This window comes from Spea bombifrons, chromosome 7, assembly GCF_027358695.1.
Source record: "Spea bombifrons isolate aSpeBom1 chromosome 7, aSpeBom1.2.pri, whole genome shotgun sequence".
NCBI classification, from domain to species: domain Eukaryota; kingdom Metazoa; phylum Chordata; class Amphibia; order Anura; family Pelobatidae; genus Spea; species Spea bombifrons.
The window spans coordinates 16,777,894-16,801,569 of record NC_071093.1 but is presented as its reverse complement, the minus strand read 5'-3'; the positions used below and the strand labels follow the sequence as shown (position 1 = coordinate 16,801,569).

The window sequence follows — 23,676 nt, the reverse complement described above, 5'->3', positions numbered from 1 at the left end:
GATCATAGTTTTAATGTTATAGAGATTGGTAATAGAATAGTAGGTGCGACTTCATGGAAGTTAAATGACTTTATCTTAAAAAATAAAGAAAATAGAGAATATTTATTAAGAATGTCAGATTTTTTCTTTAAAGAAAATATGACTCCTGATTTAGATTCGGCTACAATCTGGCTTTCTTATAAAGCAGTAATGAGAGGATATCTTATCAAAATAAGTAAACAAGATAAAAGAAATAGGGACTTGGATTTGTCTGATTTATATATGAATTACTTTAAACTGACTTCCAGTAATAAAATTGCTCCTAAAGTAGATAATTTAAAAGCAATCAAAGAGATAAAACAAAAAATAAACATTAAATTAGAAGATAAGATTATAAAAGCTATTCATAATTTAAAATTAAAAAATTACTATAAGGGGAATAAAGCAGATAAGATCTTGACCAAAAAACTCAAAAATAAAAGATCAGCGAGTAAAATATCAAAAATCATTGAAGGAGATAAAATATTCTTATCCCCGGAGGATATTGGCCAAGCATTTAATAATTATTATAGCGGCCTTTATAATCTAAGTAAAGGAGTTTCAGTAAGAGAAATTGATGAATATCTTAAAGAAATAAAAATTCCAAGAATATCAAATCTTCAAAGAGATACTATAAATCAACCAATAACTATAAAAGAATTGACAAAAGCAATAGATCATTTAGAAAATCAAAAAACTCCCGGTCCCGACGGATTTGGTAATAGCTTTTATAAAATCTTTAAAGATTCCTTCTCACCATGTCTTTTGTCGACTTTTAATGAAATAGCATTAAGCTCTAAAACGCCTGCCGAATTCCTTCACGCTAATATTTTACCGATATTAAAACCTGAAAAAGATCCTACTAATATAAGAAATTATAGACCAATTTCTTTAATTAATGTGGATATAAAATTATATGCATCTATACTAGCAGCACGCCTTAAACTAATAATACCCTCTATAATCCATACCGATCAGATTGGGTTTGTATCGAACAGATCGTCTTGTAACCACACAAGAAGAATGTTTGATATTATAGAACAATCAGAAAATTTGAGTATACCCCTCCTAAGTCTATCTTTAGACGCCGAAAAGGCGTTTGATCGCGTTGGATGGGGATATTTAAACACAACATTAAAAGCCTTTGGATTCGAAGGTTGGTTTTATGAGGCAATTAAAACATTATACTCTTCCCCCATGGCAAGAACTATCGGCCCAAATATATGTTCTAATTGGTTTAATCTAACCAACGGTACAAGACAAGGATGCCCACTTTCTCCTTTATTATATTTAATTTCGATAGAACCTTTAGCAATAAAAATAAGAAATAACACAGATATAAAAGGTTTTGTAACCAGTAAAAGAGAATTAAAAATCTCTCTATATGCGGACGATATTTTAGTTACTCTTACCCAACCCCTTACATCTCTGCACCACTTAATGAATGAAATTAATAGATATAGCCTGATTTCAAATTATAAATTAAATGAGAATAAAACAATAGCTCAAAGTAAAAATATTGCTTTAGATTCACAAATAACTTTAGAGAAAAAATATAAATTTAAATGGACTAATAAAGAGTTTAGCTATCTGGGAATTCGGATAGCTGCAAAACCGGAAAATCAAGTAGAGATAAATTTTATGCCTTTATATAAACAATCAAATAAATTCTTAAGAGAGTGGAGATATCTTGACATATCATGGTGGGGCAGAGTTAACACGATTAACTATTATATATTGCCAAAATGGGCATATCTCTTCAAAATGTTACCATACAAAATACCAAGACCGTGGTTAGATATGGTCCAATCATTATTTGATACATACATTTGGAGAGGGAAGAGACCAAGAATAGCTAAATCGATTCTCTCTAAGAAAACCAAGCAAGGCGGATTAAATTACCCTAACATACATTGGATATATCAAGCCAATATAATTGCCCATGTAAGTTTCTTACAAATAGAACAAAACAAAGAAGAACCTTGGTATATGATCGAATCTGATGCTATCTCTAAAAATGACCTAGAATATTTACTATGGACGAACAATTTAAAATCTAACATCGATCTAATAAATTTAAAATCCATGACTTTAATTCAAACTTTATTAGAATGGAATATAATAAAAAAAAGAATAGGTTTACATAATAAAGTCATAAAAACAGTACACATAAAAACTTTACATTACATTATTGAGGACTTTACATTGGATCGATGTTCAATTCTAAATACTTTAACCTTCTCTGATATAATGACAAATAATGAGATCTGTCTATTTTCAGACTTGGTTGAAAAGATACAACTCTCTAATAAAGACATGTTCCAATATCTACGTATTATAAGTTTTCTGAGAAAACACTTACTGTCTACTAGCCCTCTGAACAATTCTCTTGAGGTTATCTTTTCCCATAAAAAAATAAATAAACTGGTGACTAAATGTAATGAATTAATGAGATTAAGCAACAAAACTTCTACACCTACAAGTTTAAGATCCTGGGAAAATGATTTAAATTTAAAAATACCTCTAAAAGAATGGAATACAGCTGCCTACCAAATAAATAAGGTAGTTCATTGTCTAAACTTAGTAGAAAATCAATATAAATTATTATATAGATGGTATTTAACCCCCAAAAAATTAAATAAAATGTATCCTCATGTGGCCCCTAATTGTTGGAGATGCGGTGATCAAGACGGCTCTTTTCTACATATGTGGTGGCTTTGCAAATTAGTCTCTCCAATTTGGAAATATGCCTTTGAATTGTTTTATCAATTATCGAATATAAAAGTTGATAGGGACCCCAAGACTGCGTTGCTCCTTTTAAATATAGCACATATACCAAAAGAAAAAAGACCGCTAGTGATACACTGCCTAGCAGCTGCAAAAATAATAATAGCTAGAAATTGGAAATCTACTGAGTTGTTTCATATGGACCACTACTTATCTCAGCTGATCCATCAACTCAATATGGAAAAGGACATTAGCTGGTCTTTCGATATAACGGGTAGAACTACATGGACTTACCTTAATTGGCTAAAAAAAGCCCAGGACATTGCGAGACAAAAATAAAAAAATAAAAACCCAATAATTAATATAATGGAAATAATTTTCTTCTCTCCTCTGAGGTCCCTCCCCAATGTTTATTTGAAACAATATATTTATATGTTTATATTTGTGTCTGTCTATATGTATGCTGATTATATATTAGACTCCGAATGTCTTTAAAATAGTCGTATATTTATGAATCTTCTGTCTGTATACTTTATACTTTTCTAATAAAAAAAAAAAAAAAAAAAAAAAAAAAAAAAAAAGAAATTACAGATTCAACACTGGTCTAAAGAAGCTGTAGATTTTAGACATTGTGACCCCCTGGGTTCTGTGTATGATAGGGGCTAGACATCCACAGCTCGAAGATGTGAACTCACAAAACTGTCGATTTGCATATAGTATGAAGGGTGCATGGAAACCTCTGGAATCTCTCTTAAGGCTAAGATCACAAGGGTTTGGTGCACAAACTTCCATAGCTGTATAGAAAGTTTTTCATGTCTCAAATATTTTCAGTCATGCTCCATGCGGTTTTCTAGATACACCAACTGCATTTATTATGCCCAAAGAGGTACTATCATTTGTCCAATGCTATCTTACCTATGCTCTAACCACAAAAGCAGAATGTGATGACAGATAAGCAGCATTTCCATATTAATTACTCAATTAACTTGTTGAATAAATGTAAAAATCTGAACTTACCAAGGAGGACAATCAGCCTATGACGATCAGAACGTCGCCGCTGATATCTCACTACTTCCTCATATGGGGCAGCCACAGAATGGTAACAGCTGCCAGAACAGCGAGAGTAACAAGATACCTGGTTACTGTGGGATTTTCTGCGGCAAAGGCGCATACTTCTTCTAAAGCCAGCTGCGATGAAAACACATGACTGTGAAACATATCTAGACACCATAACAGACATACAAAAAAGCCCAAAAGACATATTTACATTGTACTCAACACCAATTTAGGTTATTCTTTAGGTTTCATTTAATACAAATATTTCTATGTAAACACACTAGACTCCCATACCAATAATATGCCCCTGCTCGCCGCTATAATCTTCTTCTTCTTCGCAGGGAACAATCCAAAAAGATGCAAAGGATGAAGAAGAAGAACACAGAAAACATAAACAAATGTTATATGTTTCTTGACAATATGTTACACACTCTTTCTGCCTGTCTGAAGTATATCACTCTTCAAGTTCTGATATAATTAGTTTCACTGGGTAGTGTCAGGCATGGTATGGAGCAGTGCTCCTCAACCCTCTCCTCAAGGCACACCTAACAGTCCAGGATTTAGGTATTACTCAGGTGTGTCTAAGGTGTTGCATAATTTATAATATATTATATATTTTTTTCTAATATTGCTGCAAGAACTAGAAATATTAATAAAGGCGTATTCACGAGGTGAAAATTGACTAACTGCGCTATGCATTATAGATGGCCATGCCCATTAAGCTACTCCAGTAAAAGGGGCTGAGATGAATTGGTGTTTAAGGAGCCCCAAAGTGTGGATATTTTTGTCACACAACGCCATTCATAGTCAGATGCCCGACAAAACTAAATACCTAATAAATATATGCAACAATCGTTAATCAATAGATCACAAAATCAAATTAAATCAAGAAATCGAAGTTGTGGCTAGTTTTACATTACCTCCTTTTAATTCCTCTGATAAGATTGCAAATTAAAAGAAAGGGATTTTAGCTATATAGCATTTTTTTCACATATAAGACTTTTTGTCATTTCCAGTTGCTTTCCTTTCTACCTTCTTAATGTTGTGGAATATGGACATTCAGGGTAATGGAATTGTCTAGGATGTTTGGACATTGCGTCGCATTTTGTATATTTAGTTTGTGTTAAAGTTGAGCTAGTAGAGTCCATTCCAGGATACCTCTCCTATTAAAAGCAGTAATGGTTAATGGCAACACATGTTTTTATCTAAAGTCATTACCATCCTCTGAAACTGCAATTAATTGTTTTGTTTGACCATGGTGTTGAGTAAAGACTCAGGAAACAAGCTCAAAACATAATTGCTGGTAACATGGTAATGGCCATACCAGCAATAGGGTTCTCTAATGTTTCCAAAATGACCTTAAACTGGCAGTGATTGAAGAGTGACTGCATACATGTTTGGGGTTACTCAGACCAATTAGATTCCAGTGACACATAAAACGTTATACAACAGACAGTATGAATATGGTCACATTACCCTTACTATATACTTGTTTTGGAAAAAAAATATTTACCAGATTCAAATGTCTCTTCATCTTCATTCCAGTTCACATGTGTAGGTGGATGATAAATAGCATTGAAAAAACATTATTAGTATTAAGTAACATCGTTAGAGATCCTTGAAGATGGACATCATATATTTTCATGAAAACAGAATTTATACCAAGATAATTTATATGGAAATTCCAAGAAACTGGTCAGAGCTGTGAACATTTGAGCCAATTACATCCATTGATAAAACCAGTCAACAAAAAGGAATTAATAAAATCTAGACAAGAACAAGAACTAATCTGCCACCACACTATAGACAAAAGACCTCATTAGAAAGGAAAGGGTAAGGAAAACTAAAGACTCTCAAAAATAAAATATATTTTTTTTAAATTCCTCTATGGCAAGATGCCATTAATATTTGTTTAAATCTCTTCACAATTAATGCTCTCCTAATAGTCAGCAACTTTACCTTCCTAGAGTTTTTAAAAGGATTGGATCTAGCTTAAAAAAAAACAGGTTTTAACGATCACTCACTAAGGTGGTTTTGGTCATATTTATTACTGTAGTAAATCCATCCCCTGTAGGTAAGTTACTTACAAGGCTCTGTTCTGGGACCCTTTAATTTTCGCAAGTTCTAAATAACTTACGTACAGTCAACAAATGCTTTCACTATGCACATATTTGCAGAAGACACTATAATCTACACCAGGGCTGGAATGGACATGACTAAGCGGTCATGGTACTTTAAGGTCTGTGGCTTGGAGCTGCTTACACATTACCACAAGTTACATTTTCATACTTCCACAAGTTGCAGCCATGTGTTTTCTTACTGCAGGACCCGACCTGCTGATGGAGCAGCAGTTAGTGTAAGTACAGGACCAGATTAATGGTGGAGTACACAGAGCAATTGCTCCAGAGCCCCAAGGGTTTGAGAAGCCCATACCATTCATCCAATGCAGCACTGGCAATGATGCTCCCCCGCTGACACAGTGAGGGAGCTACATGCCACAGAACTTACAGGATGTGGCCTGTAGCCCCCCACTGACACTGCATGCCAGACAAATACATCATTTCAGAATGCACAGCACAGTGATGGAGCTACATACCACAGTACTCATAGGGTTTGGCTTGCTGTTCCCTCGCTAACAATGCGCCAGGTGAAGTGAAGACATTTTCTGGCGCACAACATAGTGAGGGAACTATTGCAGGATGTGGACTGTCGCTTCCTTACTGACATGCCCCCCCCCCAGAGCCAGAGGGTGACAACATTTCTGGGTGCACAGTGAGGTAGCTACAGGCCACAGTACTGCAGGGTCAGTGAGGAAGGATGAAGGACTAGCTATGAAGGACATCCAGAAGGAAAGCAGTGGATGTGAAAAGTACCTCACGAGAGGAGGAGCAAAAGGGACCCTTATGTCTAACTGTTCCAGGGTCCCAAGTGCCATAATCTGGCCTTGTGTCAGTATGCACATTACCATCTTGATGACCAGGTCTGATCTACACTATAAAAATAAACATTCCACAACTTGAAGCTTGAGGTGTATCTATTGAAAATAGCGCCAATGACAAGCACTGAAATTGCGCCCCTGTCCAAATATCTAAAACCCATTTACTAGCCCCTGCTGCCCATATATATATATATATATATATATATATATATATATATATAAATATTAGTATAGATCAACATACAAACCCAGATCAATTGAAATTCACTTGTGATCTCAGCACTGAAGGTATATATCAAATAAACAGGATCAGACATACAAATCCTGTATTTGCAGGTACACAATAATAATATATGAAACGTAGCATTGCAGGTATAGATCAACTAAATACATGGAAACAGCATTGCAGGTATTAATCAACTGAATAAGACATATTAACCCTGTAATTGCAGGTATACATAAATAATGTATGGAAACATAGCATAGCAGATATGGATCTATAGAATAACACAAAAACCCAGCTTTGCAGGTATAGATCAATTGGAATTCACATAAAAACACGGCATTACAAGTACCGTATTGGCTCGGATATAGGCCACCCCCGTATATAGGCCGCCCCCTAAAAGTTTGGTGCTTTTAAAGAAAAAGTTTTTTTCTTTAAAAAAGCACCAAAAAAAACATGCTGCCACTCTGTCTCCCCCCCGCCGAGATATGCTGCCACTGTCCTCCCTCCCCGAGATATGCTACCACTGTCCGCCCCCCCCCGATTTACCGGAGCAGACTCCCGTGTATCTTATGGGGCCGGCGGGGGACATCTACGCAATACGCGTATACAACTTCCGGTGCCGGCACTGGATGTGCCGGCACCGGAAGTTGTATACGCGTATTGCGTAGATGTCCCCCACCGGCCCCGCAAAACACCCGGGATTCTGCTCCGGTAAGTCGGGGGTGGGCAGAGGTAAAACGCATCGTGCGGACGGTCCGCACGATGCGCTTAGACAATCTCCCTTGCCGGCACCCCCCCCCCGTGGGAAGTGCTGGCAGGGGAGGCTGTCTGAGCGTATCGGGGAGTAGGATGCAGGTCCCCTACACCGCTGCGGGGGATCTGTATCCTAACCCCGCTGCCTGTCGGGCGCTAGACCCCAAATATAGGCCGCACCCCCACTTTAAAGACTTAAAGTGGGGGGAAAAAGTGCGGCCTATATTCGAGCCAATACGGTATATTTGAAACCCCCTAAATTACAGGCATAGATCACAGGTTGCACACCCCAAAACCAGCCCTGGCGTCCACACTGCCCACATAGAACCTGGCCAGCACCCAGATAACACACATAAGATTTGCAATCTTTGTCCCCAAATAGCCCAGCACAAGTCAACTTTGTCCCCAAACAGTCCGGCCTGTGCCATCTTTGTCCCATATACACTCTGCCTGTGCCATCTTGGTCCCCAAGGCTCAAACCTCCTGCTAGTGCCAACTTTGCCCTTCCACAATTATACATCTATGATGCACACAAACCCTTTTACAGTCACTCACTAATTCACACTTTAATTCAGACAACTCATCCACACATTAACTCATGCTCTCCCTCGTTCAGACAATTCATCCACACATTAACTCATGCGCTCCCTCATTCAGACAACTCATGCTCTTCCTCAGACAACTCATCCCCATATTAACTCATGCTCTCCCTCATTCAGACAACTCATGCTCTCCCTCATTCAGACAATTCATCCACATATTAACTCATGCTCTCCCTCATTCAGACAACTCATCTACATATTAACTCATGCTCCCCCTCATTCACACAACTCATCCACATATTAACTCATGCTCTCCCTCAGACAACTCATCCACATATTAGCTCATGCTCTCCCTCATTCAGACAGCTCATGCTCTCCCTCATTCAGACAATACATTCACATATTAACTCATGCTCTCCCTCATTCAGACAACTCATCCACATATTAACTCATGCTCCCCCTCATTCACACAACTCATCCACATATTAACTCATGCTCTCCCTCATACAGACAACTCATCCACATATTAGCTCATGCTCTCCCTCATTCAGACAGCTCATGCTCTCCCTCATTCAGACAATACATTCACATATTAACTCATGCTCTCCCTCATTCACTCAATGCATCCACACATTAATTCACACTCTTTACTTATATCTACCCCCTCTCCTTCCCTTATCACTTTCTACCCCCTCTCCTTCCCTTATCACTATCTAACCCCTCTCCCCCTTTGTAGTTCTCTCACCCTGAGGTCCAGCGACGGGAGCACGAGGCTTCTGTCTTCCTGCACTGCTGCGGTGCCCGCTGCTTCACTGCTGAGCGCCGTAATATGACGTCATATTTCGGCGCTCAGCAGTGAAGCAGCGAGCACTAGCGAGCGGCTTTTAAACACTGTCTTTTTTTTTTGATGCGGGGAGAACGTTTAAAATCCGCTCGCTGGTGCCCGCTGCTTCACTGCTGAGCGCCGAAATATGACGTCATATTACGGCGCTCAGCATGAAATGCCGGCACCGGGACGGAGGTAGAGGCCTTGTGGAGGCGAATGAGGGGCGCCGAGCGGTTGCTAGACGCCCCTCTCTCTCCTCCGCATCAAAAAAAAAAAAGATGACGTTTGAAAGCCGCTCACTGGCGCCCCCTTCAAATGATACAGAACAAAAAAAAAAGTATTTTTTTTAAAAAAAATTAAATATATAAGAAAAGTCAAATAAATAAACTATATAGGGAGCTCATTGATCACTGGCATCCATAACATATAAGAGAGATCCTCAAAGGGATCTCTATCCATATTGCACTAGGCAATATTGCACTAGAGTGCAAAGAAAAAGAAAATTTGTAAAGAAATTTAAAAAATCATTAAAAACAATGGATATTTTTAATATTGCCCTGGCATCCTTTTGGCCTAGCACTAGAAGTAAAAAACAATAGTTAAGCCCCTCCTGTTCTGTCTTCTTAAAAAAGACAGGCCCTTATGACTAATATGGCTTTGCAATCATTGTTCATGAATACAAAATATGATGTCGTCCTTTAAATTGTTAAAAATAATGATAATTACCAGCTTCCACAAATTTCTCATCAATCTTCATGTCTTCCTCTGCAACATAAAGCGGAAAATATTAAAAACATATTTAAAAAATATTAAAAACATATTCAAAAAATATTAAAAACTTTATAAAAGTTGATGGTCAGAGCCTACATCTACAAAACTGCTTACATTACAGGACGCTGTGGGTGGACTTTCTCCATAGGCAAATATGCTGCAGGTCAGTCTCTGTTTTAAAGGGATCCCTCAAGTTTGTCTATCAAAATTAAGGACTGTCAATTGGCAAATGGTCAAAATGTTTGTAACGTGTTAGCCGTGGAAAAAACAGGAGAAAAGTATAGTTAAAATGATAGAATTTATTGACTGAGAGTTTAATTGCAAGCTTTCAAGACAAAGTTGTTAAGTACCTTCAACAGGCATTAATGACACTAAAACAGAATTTCCTAAATACAAAAGCACGGTTCACACAATTTGGAAAAAAGCAAAACAAATACTGGACTATGTTAGTGGACTAAAATAGATACCGAATAGATACTGTAGATAGAACTGCATGTATCTATCTATTTGACCTATGTTAGTCCAGCTAATTCACTGCTGAGAAAATTCTCCAATACCTCTGTGTTTGTTTTGTCCCTTTCTCCTTTTTTATCTTCTTTATTTACAATTTTTAGTTATTACATACTGTAGAAGAAAATAATTTGCTTCAACCTTTAATAATAAAAGCTATTTTCCATTTTATATTGATAGTCAATCAATTTTCAATGCAATGTATTGGGGAATTGGGGAAGGTCATAAACGTAGAGTGCGATAATTTGCTTAATCATCAAAACCTCTAGTGTCATCAAGTAATTGTGCTGATTAATTAACTCCATAGAGAAGTATAATCTATCACTAATTAAATTAGTACAGTTTACCCATTTAAGAATCCTTAACAAGTGGTACATATGAAACATTATATTAAAGTCTATAGTGAAATTAATATAAATATAATAGAATTGTGCGAAAAGAAAAAAAAATATTTAAAACTTAGTGATTAAGTTTCAGCTACTTAATGTCTTTATAGCATACCAAAATGGCAGTGGGGAATAGCCACTTATACATATTCTCTTAGGAGTAAAGTAATTTCTTATTTACTAATTAAGTATATCCCAAGATTCTTCAATTGGCTGTGTTCTAATTGTTTTTACAGTGCAGCTTGCACTACTAAATTGTTTGTATAACATGAAGAAAATCTTGCCATCTTGGCTATAAAGGATCAACTTTGGGCTTTGGGGGTCTATGATAGCAATCCAAAGGGTCTGGATCAAGTTTCTCTGGAGATCTATAAAGGGCAAAATATTTGACTAAGAAGGATTCCAGATGTTCTTGCTTGACCGATTCTGGGATTCTTCTTACTTTGATATTATTCATCCTTGAAAAATAATGTGCTGCACAAAATAAGTATTCCTTATTTTTTCACAACAAATAATATCTTCTACTCTAATTACTTTGTAATTTGCTTGTTTGCTAATGTTGCTTCAGTCCAGAATAATATAAAGTCAGTTGGTAATTATGATTATCACCATGCTAGTCATTCTAATTAAATTTCAGTAGGAAATCCTTAATCCTAGATGTATTATTAGAAAGAGATTGTTGTGCAAATCTTAATAAGATCGCCCATCAAGACTTGAAAACACTGAATAATTAGAAACATTTAAAAAGGCCTCCTTCGTGTTTCATTAAATTTAACAGAAGTGTAACTGTAATTAAGATTTTAATGTTGCAGACCTTGCTGCCTCCTTTTTGTTAGGAAACTTGTTTTCTTCAATATTGTTATGGCCAATATCCAGATTACCAGCAATGTTGCTTTGGGTTCAAGATTGCTCCCTTTGCGTTAGCATTTTCCTCTACTTTCTATATGATGGTGGTATCAGGAATCTAAAGCATGGGTGGTAGATGACAAACACTGTAACTGCCGCTTAAGTAAATCTTGTGTGACACTGGGTTTCCCCATTGTCACCTGGATTAGAGGATGATAGGATGTGCTGAAATCTCTGGTTAATTATTAATTATCCTCAGTATCTCCACTACATCCAGAGCACTACCCCAGGGTTCCACCGCTTGATACAAGCATGCATGCGTCACGTTATGTAACCCCCACCCCTTCCCTGTTTTGCCTTTTCCTAAACATGTGAAACGTGGTATCATTTTAACTATACTTTTCTCCTGTTTTGCCAGTGCCATCCTGCAGAAATGAAGCTGAAGAATTTCCTAAGGAGAGGTGTTATCAACCTCTCCACTTACACTCCAAGCAAAGATGAACTGTATGCACTCTATAAAGGTCTATCATTTTGCCCAACAAGACCTGTGGGAAAAAAAAGTCAGAATGCACTTACAGGATTGCAGAATTGCTCAAACTCTTCAAAATAGAAAGTCCGGTGGTAGAGGGAAAAACTACTCCTCCTCTCTACTTCTCTCAACACGTTTCGCCTTCTATGGCTTCCTCAGGAGAAAAGTATTTTCAAATTTCAGTCCGTGGTAGGTTTCATCTGAACTGAAATTTGAAAATACTTTTCTCCTGAGGAAGCCATAGAAGGCGAAACGCGTTGAGAGAAGTAGAGAGGAGGAGTAGTTTTTCCCTCTACCACCGGACTTTCTATTTTGAAGAGTTTGAGCAATTCTGCAATCCTGTAAGTGCATTCTGACTTTTATCAAACATCTTAAGAAGATACTGCACTATTGGGTTTTTTTCTATTTTACTCATTTTAGACTAATGGAAGAAATATTTTTATTCTTATATATTTTTTTCCACATGTACATGCGCGCCTACGTCTGTTGTATCTGTTGCTGAACACTGAGAGGAGTGTTATTGGGCTGCTGCAGTATTGTGGGAAGTATTTTCCTCATACAATTTTTCAATTTTATTTTCGTACTGGTGTTTATTTTTTCACCTTTGGGTTTATAACTTCCAATTAATGCCCTATTCACTGGCCTCAATGGAGACGCGAATGCAAATTCATCTCCTGATATAACCTTACAAATTAATAATCCTTTTACAAACAGTGAATTAGTACAACTAACTTATTTTTGCTAACATCTGACACCTTCATGGGCCTGACATGTGTCAAATGACTTTATGGCCCCTCTAACCAGGGAGTAAACTGATCAAGATGCTCTGACTGAGCTGTATCTATCTATTACATCTCTGTTACTGCTGAAAATTCTCCAATATCTCAGTGTTTGTTTTGCCCTTTTCTAAACATGTGAACTATGCTTTTGTATTAAGGGACCTAACAACTTGATTTTAAAAGCTTGCAATTAAACTTTCAGTAAGTCAATAAATGGTATCATTTAACTATACTTTTCAACTGGTAAATGGAAACAAGATTTTAAAATACAGGGTTTATATTTTTCATGAAAAAAAGACGGAGATGATTTATTCAGGAGCTGGGGGCACTAATCAAAAGGCATTAAACTAACTGCAAAGACAACTGTAAAATAATAGTCACTTCATTACCTTCTCCAATTGTACTCACTGTTCCAATGAATCCAGCAGTTTAAAAAACATAATATATATTTTTCCATCAAAATGGTTACCAAATTCAGCCATTGTTTAAATACATATGACTGCAGTTATTTTTGTAAAATGAATGGATTAATGCAAAGGTAACACAGGCTATTGGGGTTATTGTATCTGCAATACAGGCATACCCTACTTTAAGGACATTCACTTTAAGGACAGTTGTAGCACAACCATTCCCCTGTTTATGTAGGCTCGGTTTACGAGAACAGAGCATCTTTTGAGGTTCTTTTGGGGGTTTTTTTAGTGCCTTTTGAGTGTTGTGGTAGTAAAAACCTCACAATTATAGTGCAGTACATGCATTGATGAATGAAAAAGGTAGTGCATCACTTGTGTACCTTAATATGGGGTATAGCTGCACTCCCAACAACTGGGAACTGAAAAAGGAACTCATGTCTGTATTGAGGATACATTACCCACCTTTCCTACAGATTACAGATAATTGGCAAACAAATTTAACAACTTGTAATGGGAGGGAGAATTACCTATGAACCTACAATCTACACAGGACACTAAAAATAATGTCATTGTTTTGTAAAGATTATCCAGGTACTCACACTGTGAGGCCTTAAGGCAGGAATGAGACATATACGGTTGTGACCACCAAAATTCCCTCTGTTTTCTGTATACATAAAAAAATTACAATTTTAATAGTCATAATTCACATCTCTTGTTTAGGCCTGTGAAATCATGCATACCATCTTCATTGTTCTTTATACATCATTTTAGAAACCAAATTATTACATGTTGTCATGGCAGCAGACACTGGTAGGGTTTGTCAATCAATAACAAGAATGTCTTAGTCCATTGTTGTCCCACTTTACTTAATACCGTCATCAACTTGACTGTGTCACCATGATCCTACCTGAAAGATCCGGAGGTTTTATTGTATATTACATAAATAATGTATCTCTAACCAACCTTCCTGTCTTGCACTGTATTGGAATATCAGTGTAGTTGGTGACTGTGCCACAGAAGGAACACCAGGTCTCAATCTTCTTCTTCTAGGGCCATACTCCCTGAAGGAGATGTAGCAATTACTGTCTCTCTCTGGGAAAACCTCCACTGTCATATTTTCAGTGTGCACGCGTTTTGTCAATAAAGGGGTAGTGAGAACAGATCTGTAAAAGTGCATTATGCCTCTTCTGCTGCTTGTGGTTTACCTTTTCAGCAGATGGTTAGATGGAATGAGCCCAGCACACCTGCTGAGATCAGAAGCTTTTCTTGCCTGCCACCATAAAGAATCACTCTGGTCAACAATCTGTAGGATTTCTCCTTTCTTAAAAGGCAGTCCAGCATCTGCACAGGGTATGGCTGGATCCTGTTGGGGCCAGTAATCTGCCATCGCACGGACAAAAAGCTGATTTATGAATAAAAAGATATATTTATATAAATAAAAATAAAAGTAGAGCGACCTAATTATGTAATTGATAAATTATTAATATAAATTTAATGTGATACTATGGTTTCACATGGTTGCAGTTAGTCCCCCTTTGTATAACATTACATGTATTCTGTTGGTATACAGTATTACCGTATTTGCCCGAATATGGGGTCTAGTGCAGGAATGTGGAATTCGTATTGCCCGACACCCGGGACATACGCTGAGACAGCCTCCCCTGCCAGCACTTTCCACGGGGGGAGTGCCGGCACGGGAGATTGTCTAAGTGCATCGTGCAGACGTTCACCGGCTGTGGCGATGCGCGAAAAGGACCTCCGCTGCCGACAAGTCATATGTTATGCAGCCATAACATTTTGACCACCTGTCTAATATTGTGTAGGTCCTCCTTTTTCCACCTAAACAGCCCTGACCCGTCGAGGCATGGAGTCCCGTAATTTGCAAGGTGGGGCCTTCATGTATGCATCCTGCTGCCATGCATTCTCCAGGTAAGTGACCCACATGCATCCGGCCTTCTACTTGATGTAAAAGAAAACGTGATTCATCAGACCAGGCCACTTTCTTCCATTGCTCTGTGGTCCAGTTCTTATGCTCAAGTGCCCATTGTAGGCGCTTTTGGCAGTGGACAGGGGTCAGCATAGGCACCCAGACTGGTCTGTGGTTATGTGGCACTATATGCGATGCACTGTGCATTTTTACACCTTATCTATCAGAACCAGCATTAACTTTTTCAGTAATTTGAGCTACAACAGCTCGTCTATTGGATTTGACCACATGAGCCAATCTTCGCCCCACGTGCATCAAAGAGCCTTTGCCGCTCTCTGTCGCTGTTTGACCGCTTTCCCTTCCTTGGACCACTTTTAATAACCCCCACAAAAGCTGCAGTTTTGGAGATGCATCCATTTTTCCTGCTTCTAACACATTAACTTTGACGTAATGTTTACTTGCTGCCTAATATATCCCACTCACTGACAGATGCCATGATAAGAAGATTATCATTTGTATTCACTTAACCTGCCAGTGGTCATAATGTTAAGGCTGATTGGTGTGTGTGTGTAATATATATATATATATATATATATATATATATATATATATATATATATATATATATATATACCGTATTTGCTCGATTATAAGACGAGGTTTTTTCCAGAGCAAATGCTCTGAAAAATACCCCTCGTCTTATAATCGAGGTCGTCTTCTAATCAGACCTCATTCTGCTGGGGCCGTGCTGCTTACCGGGCTTTGATCGGGAGCAGCGTCTCTGCTATTAGCAGCAGGAGAACAAGAAGCTAGCACAGTCCTCACATAACTCTACCTCCCCCTCCTTCCTCTGGGGGCGGGGCCAGAGAAGTTGCTCGCACAGCGGGGCCCCTGCAGAAGTCTGCGAGTGAGAGATCTGCAGTTCAGGTAAGGGGGTGGGGGAGGGTTTTTGTGATTAATGTGTGATTAATGGAATGAACGAGTATTTAAATGTTTGTGAATGAGTGTGTGATAGCATGGATGTGTAAGGGGGTGGGGGTGGTAGCATGGCATAGGGAGGCTGTTATTACACTTCTAACATCCCAGGTTCCAGCATGCACTGGCTGCCTTGGCTTGATAGGAGTGTGATTTCTGTTAGCAGTATATATATATATATATATCCCCAGAAATGCATTTTAACCCCCTATATGCCACTCAGCCCCATGATATGCATTTTAACCCCCTATATGCCAGAGTGGCATATAGAGGTATAAGGCATATCATGGGGCAGAGGGGCATATAGGGGGTTAAAAGGCATATCATGGGGCACAGTGGCATATAGGAGGGTATAAGACATTTCTGGAGGCAGAGTGGCATATAGAGGGTTAAAAGGCACATCATGGGGCAGAGTGGCAAATAGGGGGGTATAAGGCATTTCTGGGGGCAGAATGGCAAGCCTGGGGGCAGATGTGCATAACTGGGGGGGGCAGGTTGGCAAATAAAAGGAAATAAAAAATATATTTTTCTCAATCATAGCTTTTATTAAATATGAAAATGAATTAATATTTATTAGTAAAACTTTTTTCCTATAGGATAGTCTTATATTCAGGTTTTTTGTTTTTTTCCTAAATTTATATTTTGATTTTGGGGGGTCGTCTTATAATCGAGCAAATACGGTATATATGGGTAGTAGAATTATTGTTAAACACTCATCCACGTCAGAAGGTTTGTTTTTTCCCCAGAAATCCCAATGGTGCTTCCACAATCACAAAGAATTCTGGGTAGGTAAATGCAAATAAGGTCATCAATGATCACCTTGAGTGTCCATGAGTGGTGATCTGGCTACTGCACCTCTTAACCCGGGTTCGGTCTAAAGGCTGTCTTGCACAGCAGGCATTTACCTTAAAAGGATCAGTGTATAAAGTGGATATAGAGGCAAAAGGTGATCATTGTTGACCTTATTTGCAAAAAATCAACAAAAATACTCTGCTCTCCTGGATATCAACTAATTGCAAACACAGATTTATAAAAAAAAAAAAATCAAATATGGCACCATTTAGACAATGCTGTGTTACCTCCCTTTGCCTACATACCAGTTCTGAGTCTTCTCCTATAATGCAAGATGAGGTTGGAGAATACATGACAAAGGATCTGAGACCAAAAAGCCCTATTTTGGTTTTATCAGACCATAGAACCTGATCCCATTTGAAGTTCCAGTAGTGTCTCCATGCTTGGAGATTTTTTGGCCACTCAAATCATCATTTTCACATTGTGTTGAGTTAATATAGACACACGTCCTTTTCCAGGTTTTCATAACATTTCCAGTTCGCTTCCCATTTTGCGAAGCTCAACAATGTTTTGCTGCACATCACAGCTATACTCAATGAATGACTAAGAAAGTTTTGCCCAAGTGTCACCTAATATTTATACCCCTGTGAAACAGGAAGTCATGCTTGAACAACTTTCTGGTCACCCAGGTGTACAACAAGATGTAAAATATCAATGGGAATATGCGTCAACCATATTTTTCTCATATGAATTCATAGGGGTGCCAATAATTGTGCCACACATTTATAACTTGTTTTTTTTTAGAAACCTGTGTTCTGTTTGCAATTATTCCCAAGTTTATTTAAGTATCATACAGGATGTCAACCAGCTAAAGCTTAGTAGAAGTTTGGTAATGCAGCAGGACAATGACCTTGACATCAAATTAATATTCAACAGAAAGTCAAAAATCCGCCTTTTGGAGTGGACCAGTCAGAGCCTAGACCTCAATCCATTAGAGATGCCGTGGAATGACCTCAAGAGAGTCGTTCCTCCTGAAAGTTGTGCAGGTCTGATCCAAGACTATTGGAAACGTGTGTTTGAGTTTATTGCTCAATAAATACATGAAACATTAGCATTGTTTAAGCACATTGTGTTTGTCTATACTATGCAGGATATTTATCAGATCACATTTTATGAACAATTAAAGTAGAAAACCAGGTAATTCCAAACGGGTTGTTTACTTTTACTTGCCACTGTATATATATTTTATTTAAATACCTTTTCTTGCCTTCTGTAGTCTTACCATTGTATTGCTGCTGACAGAACGGTCACCGATTGGGATGAGCTTGAATACAATAGTCCCTTTTGAATGAACCTGTAAATTTGGATATTTATAGTTGCAATCAGTTGGTAAGTAGTGGTTTATCAGAAAATACTAGAGTCACCCTGCAAACTTTTGTAGGGAACCCCATGCCTACCCACACTAACATACATACACACACTGACTGCTTATAAATCCCATTAACACACACTTCATATGTACAGGGCAATACTGAATATACAGTATCTCACAAAAGTGACTATACTCCTCACATTTTTGTAAATATTTTATTATATCTTGTCCTGTGACAACACTGAAGAAAGTACACTCTGCTACAATGCAAAGTAGTGAGCGTACAGCCTGTATAACAGTGTAAATTTTCTGTCCCCTCAAAATAACAACACAGCCATTAATGTCTAAACCTTGGCAAAAAAAGTGAGCACACCCCTAAGTGAAAATGTCCAAATTGGGCCCAAATTGCCAATATTTTGTGTGGCCACCATTATTTTCCAGCACTGCCTTAACCCTCTTGGGCATGGAGTTCACCAGAGCTTCACAGGTTGCAACTGGAGTCCTCTTCCACTTCTCCATGATGACATGACAGAGCTGGTGGATGTTAGAGACCTTGCGCTCCCCCACCTTCCGTTTGAGGATTTTTTTTAAACATCCTTATATACATACATTTCTGTTGATATATATATATATATATATATATATATATATATATATATATATACATACTATCCTTTGTATTGCTTTTTATCTCTTTACCTTGATAAAAGCCTATTATCTAAGGGTTGAAAAAGGCATCCATGTGTCAATACGGTATTTTTTTCTTGTCAATCCCATTTATCCTGCATCTCAGACTTAATGGTTATATTTTTCTTATCTTTTCATCTCAGAAAAGCCAACAAAATGTATATATTGAAATGTCATGAAAGTGGTCATTAATGTTTTAATCTTCTGAGCGTTCAGGTTAGCAATACACTGCTTTAAATTGTCCAGGATGTAAATGATTAAAGGACCAATATCTACTCTAGACATACACACCAATATTTGGATGACTTGTTCCGGCTCCAGTCCATCCACAGGAACTCCATTCACCTCTACCAGTTTATCACCTGCATACAACAAACCTGGTAGGGAAAAACACATACTTTGTGTTTGCTATATAGTACAACGAACATGCTTCCTTTTTTCTGATTAATTAAAAAACAAAAGCCAAAGCCAGAGGAAGCTGATAATGTGAACAACACCCAATCATAAAATTACTCGATTCTGTGAGTTGAGTTCTCATTTATCTAATTGATAGAAAAAGTCAGTGCTGTACTAGAACAAATCACTTCTTCAAACCCATTAGTGAACAACTTCAAAAAATTATTTTCATCTGAAGGATGTTTCCCAAGCATAGACCCGGTATAGTTTTTTTTTTATAGTTTGTTAAAATAGATGCAAGATAAGTAAGAGGGTAATTCAGTTAATGTTTTAATAATACATGGATAGAACACTCACTGATTTTCCTTAGATGAACATAATAAATGACATTAGGTCAGTGTAAAGGAAATGTGTGGTCTTTACCAGAGACCAATTTCAGGAATCAGAAATCAAAGCCTAAACAGTAACAGCAGAATAACCGACAAAATAAAAATCAAATCTGCAATTATAAGCAGGAGGATAAACTAAAATATTTAAGACATACATACATAGTTGTTTTAAATATATGCATAGTCATATAAAAAGCAGTTTCCTCTTTACTTCCTTGCCAATACCTGAAGGCTAAGAAGAAATTGAATACATGGCTCTAGAGATCAGGGGTTATGAATGCTAGATACATAGGAGTTCTTGAACAATGGTAATATTTCCTTTTTTTCATATATAAATATTTATTAGGTATGGGTGAAACATGAGCACAAAGAACATGCATTTAATTCATGTGATAAAACTCTTAGAGGGACCTTGTAGAATGCTAACATGGTTTAATAATTATTCAATAGGAATATGAGATATATTTATATAGAGAGAGTTTGCCACATAAGGTTTACCCTAACTCATGTGTAGCATGGCATGTTTTCTATATATTCATGTTTTCTATATATTCAATAAAAGAAACCTAATTTGCAGCACTCAGGTCCCATCTTCCTGATAGTATAATCTTTTATCAGTTACTGCTGTATGCTGCTTATCCTACCAGGGGTAGGCGCCAACATTACTCATGGTGGACATTTACTGAAATGTGTGGTGGACAATTTAATGAGATTCTATGGACCTTCACAAGCCTTACGAACACTTTGCCTATCCCTGATCTTCAAATGATACATGTTTATTAATGTTAGTTATTCTTAAAATTGATATTGAACAATGACTGCTAATAAAAATGGGCACTAATAGCAGTAAAAAGTACTTCTTACCACTTCGATCAGCTAGTCCACCATGGATTACACGAGCGACAATGATCTCACCAGATATCTCATGACGCTTAATGGTGGCACCCTTTGAGAAAATGAGGGAAGAAAACCATTAAAAGGGAGAAGTATAGGTAACATGAGCGGTGTGTCCTAATACTTTTATCCATATTGTGTTGCACAAAGCAAGGTTCATAAAGACATGGTTGGATGAGTTTGGTGTGGAAGAACTTGACTGGCCCGGACAGAGCCCTGACCTCAACCCCATCCAACACCTTTGGGATGAACTGGAACAGAGATTGTAACCCGGGCCTTCTCACCCAACATCAGTGCCTGACCTCACAAATGCTCTACTGAATGGAGGGACAACAATTCCTCCAGAAACACTCCAAAATTTTGTGGAAAGCCTTCCCAAAAGACATATTAATGTCTATGTATTTAGAATGCAATATCATATATTGTGTGTGTGTGTATGTATATACATAGATAATTCTGTATATGAGGCCCTATTTTCCTTAAGTCTAAACATTTAGTTGAAGGTTGCTGTATCTAAATGCTGTATACGTTTGTTTTTTTTCTGTTCTAAGGATCGTGAATATTCTGATTAAAAACAATATACTTAACAATATCATTCTTTACCAGAGGCTGTTTATTTTTCACCAGGCACACAATGCGCATCGCTTCTTCATTTTCTGGAATATTATCTGGTAATGGTGGGAGGATGGGCTCAAAATTCTTTTGGGCAACTGTATCATGTGCAGACAGCAGCGCCTGGGCGAGAGTAAAAGATTAATTAGGGACAGATTTAAGTTGAGGCAATAGGTGGAAAATTCCTGAATTCCCATCCAATAGAAACCCCTACTGTAACACAGTTGGCATAACATAATTTTGAATTTTTTGTATTTATTTCTATAATGTTTCATTTAGAAATCGCTTGTTAATTGTTTATTCATTCACTTGCCTTGAAGTGTGCTCCCCTTAGAAGCTTCTTCAGCTCTCGCGTGTCCGTTGACTGAGGGCACTCACGCAATATGTCTACAACCTGACAACCATAAGCTTCTTTGATTTTAGAACATATATTTAACACAGAATGGCAACTTGTTATTTAGTATACACTGGGCAAAATCAAAATACATACAATACATTGACAAACTCTATACAAAAGGATATACATTATGAAATGTATATATTATACATTATACATTATGAAATAGTTGAATAGTTTATTTTATAGTTGTATATTATTATTTACTTTGTAGTTTATATATATATACTTACATACTACATTTTAGCTTGGTATACCCTTTTTGTAAATCCATAGACATTAAAACAAAAAACAATATAGTTAACTATTTTTTTTTAAATCTAGAAATAACACTATATTATATTCCAAACTTAAATTTTACGATCAGAAAGTTGAGGTAGAGGTCAAGTACCAGGTTGCAAGATGCCCATCACTGGGCTGACCTTAATGACCTGAATGGTGAACAGCATAACCAGAGCTGTGTGAGGGAGATGCTACTTGCATTTGCTATGGTAGAGGTAAGTACACTGTTCATTTTGTACGTTTACCTCTATAAATGTTGTTAATATACATATAAATATTTCTAAGGTAATAAAAAATAGATTTCTTTGGTTGATTATGGTCTTCCTAATGTGATTTAGGGACCACTATGTTACTGTTCCTCTTGATAAGGCGTGCTGTAGAAATGCCAGGGATCTTCCAAGTAGACTGGGGGGTAGACAGGATGCTAACCCCAATCCACTTGGTTACAGCCCTTTTCCCCTGGAGACCCCAAGTGACAAGTGGCAAGTCCTTGGGCCAAAAGTTACCCACCCCTCTAATTACAAAAATAGGATTATTATTATTACTGCACTGGGCTAAAAGAAAAAGTGGTGTCCTAGAGCATAAGAAGAGCAAATTGTCAAAGAAAGTAAGAATATAACAAATAAAATATTCATAGTAAGCATAGTTGTTAATCATTACATTGTCAGAAGAGAATTTTGGAAATACAGAAACATACAAAAACACTTTGTACAAGACTCTGTTTGAAATTCACTCCATAATATACTCTGCAAAGCACTGACCTCATTGGTAAGAGCACGAGCCTTGGTCACAATAGGTGCCGGCCGGTTCCTTATGTACTGGTGGAGACAATCATGTACCTGCAGTATAATATGGAACAGCAGTAAGAAACTCGCTAACTTCCATATATTATTGACATGACTAATTTACTATAGACACAAACTGCCTGAATTATGACCCCGTCGTTGTCCAGTCTCATTAATCTCACATAGCATGGAACATTACATATTACCACTTTGAATGAGGACGTATATAGCATTCATATATGGACAAACAATAGTGTAGGTGTCACATAAAAGGGTCCGTATAGATTTAATTATATGATCCTTGTCTTTCAGGTCCTGTTCTATCTTTACCTTTAATAAGGCCTGGAGCCAGGGAGCCTGGAGCAAGCTATAGAGTACACCAATCCCATTCACATCTCTGTGGTAGAACAGCCCCAACTCTTCGAGAACCATGTTCAGCACCTGGGACAGACCTTTCAGGGAAATAAAAGACGGTCACAACTTTGCTAAACGTTGTCTACGTGGAAAACACAATGGTCTTTCATGGGAGTTAATGTAGAATACAAATATTTTTTATTGGTTCCTAGTGACTAAGCTGTACCGTTCTCCTGTTGACATCCAGGGGTAACTTCCATTGTCTCTCTCATCCTTAGAGTTTCTCCAGCCTTTTGTGGGTAAACCATTCAAATGCTACATAATAAGAAAAAATAATGTGCTGAGTGAAAGGGTGGGAATAGAGGTTACAGGAAAGGCATAAACCAAAAATGAATATATGCTTATGCTCCAGATTTACCAATATAGTAGGACCAACATGCAGAAAGATCATTTTGTTATCCACTCTGTTAAAGTTTGTCAGTAAGTAGAAAGGTGGC

The 23,676-nt window shown here is 37.4% G+C and overlaps 1 protein-coding gene across 1 annotated transcript in view; it reads right to left on the bottom strand.

Annotated features, from left to right (window-relative positions):
* The window catches only part of MPP4 (MAGUK p55 scaffold protein 4), a 38,741-nt gene extending 15,290 nt beyond the window's left edge, over positions 1 to 23,451 (bottom strand). The window contains exons 1-15 of the mRNA XM_053471283.1: positions 23,406 to 23,451; positions 23,156 to 23,277; positions 22,802 to 22,879; positions 21,675 to 21,755; positions 21,353 to 21,484; positions 20,720 to 20,801; positions 19,362 to 19,447; positions 18,294 to 18,365; positions 14,523 to 14,719; positions 13,917 to 13,981; positions 10,208 to 10,228; positions 9,813 to 9,851; positions 5,315 to 5,335; positions 4,960 to 4,964; positions 3,763 to 3,952 (exon numbers count right to left, since the gene is read on the bottom strand). Coding sequence (XP_053327258.1) covers positions 3,763 to 3,952; positions 4,960 to 4,964; positions 5,315 to 5,335; positions 9,813 to 9,851; positions 10,208 to 10,228; positions 13,917 to 13,981; positions 14,523 to 14,719; positions 18,294 to 18,365; positions 19,362 to 19,447; positions 20,720 to 20,801; positions 21,353 to 21,484; positions 21,675 to 21,755; positions 22,802 to 22,879; positions 23,156 to 23,277; positions 23,406 to 23,451 — 1,237 coding nt within the window. The remainder of the gene's footprint in view (positions 1 to 3,762; positions 3,953 to 4,959; positions 4,965 to 5,314; positions 5,336 to 9,812; positions 9,852 to 10,207; positions 10,229 to 13,916; positions 13,982 to 14,522; positions 14,720 to 18,293; positions 18,366 to 19,361; positions 19,448 to 20,719; positions 20,802 to 21,352; positions 21,485 to 21,674; positions 21,756 to 22,801; positions 22,880 to 23,155; positions 23,278 to 23,405) is intronic.
* Between the last annotated feature and the right edge of the window lie 225 nt (positions 23,452 to 23,676).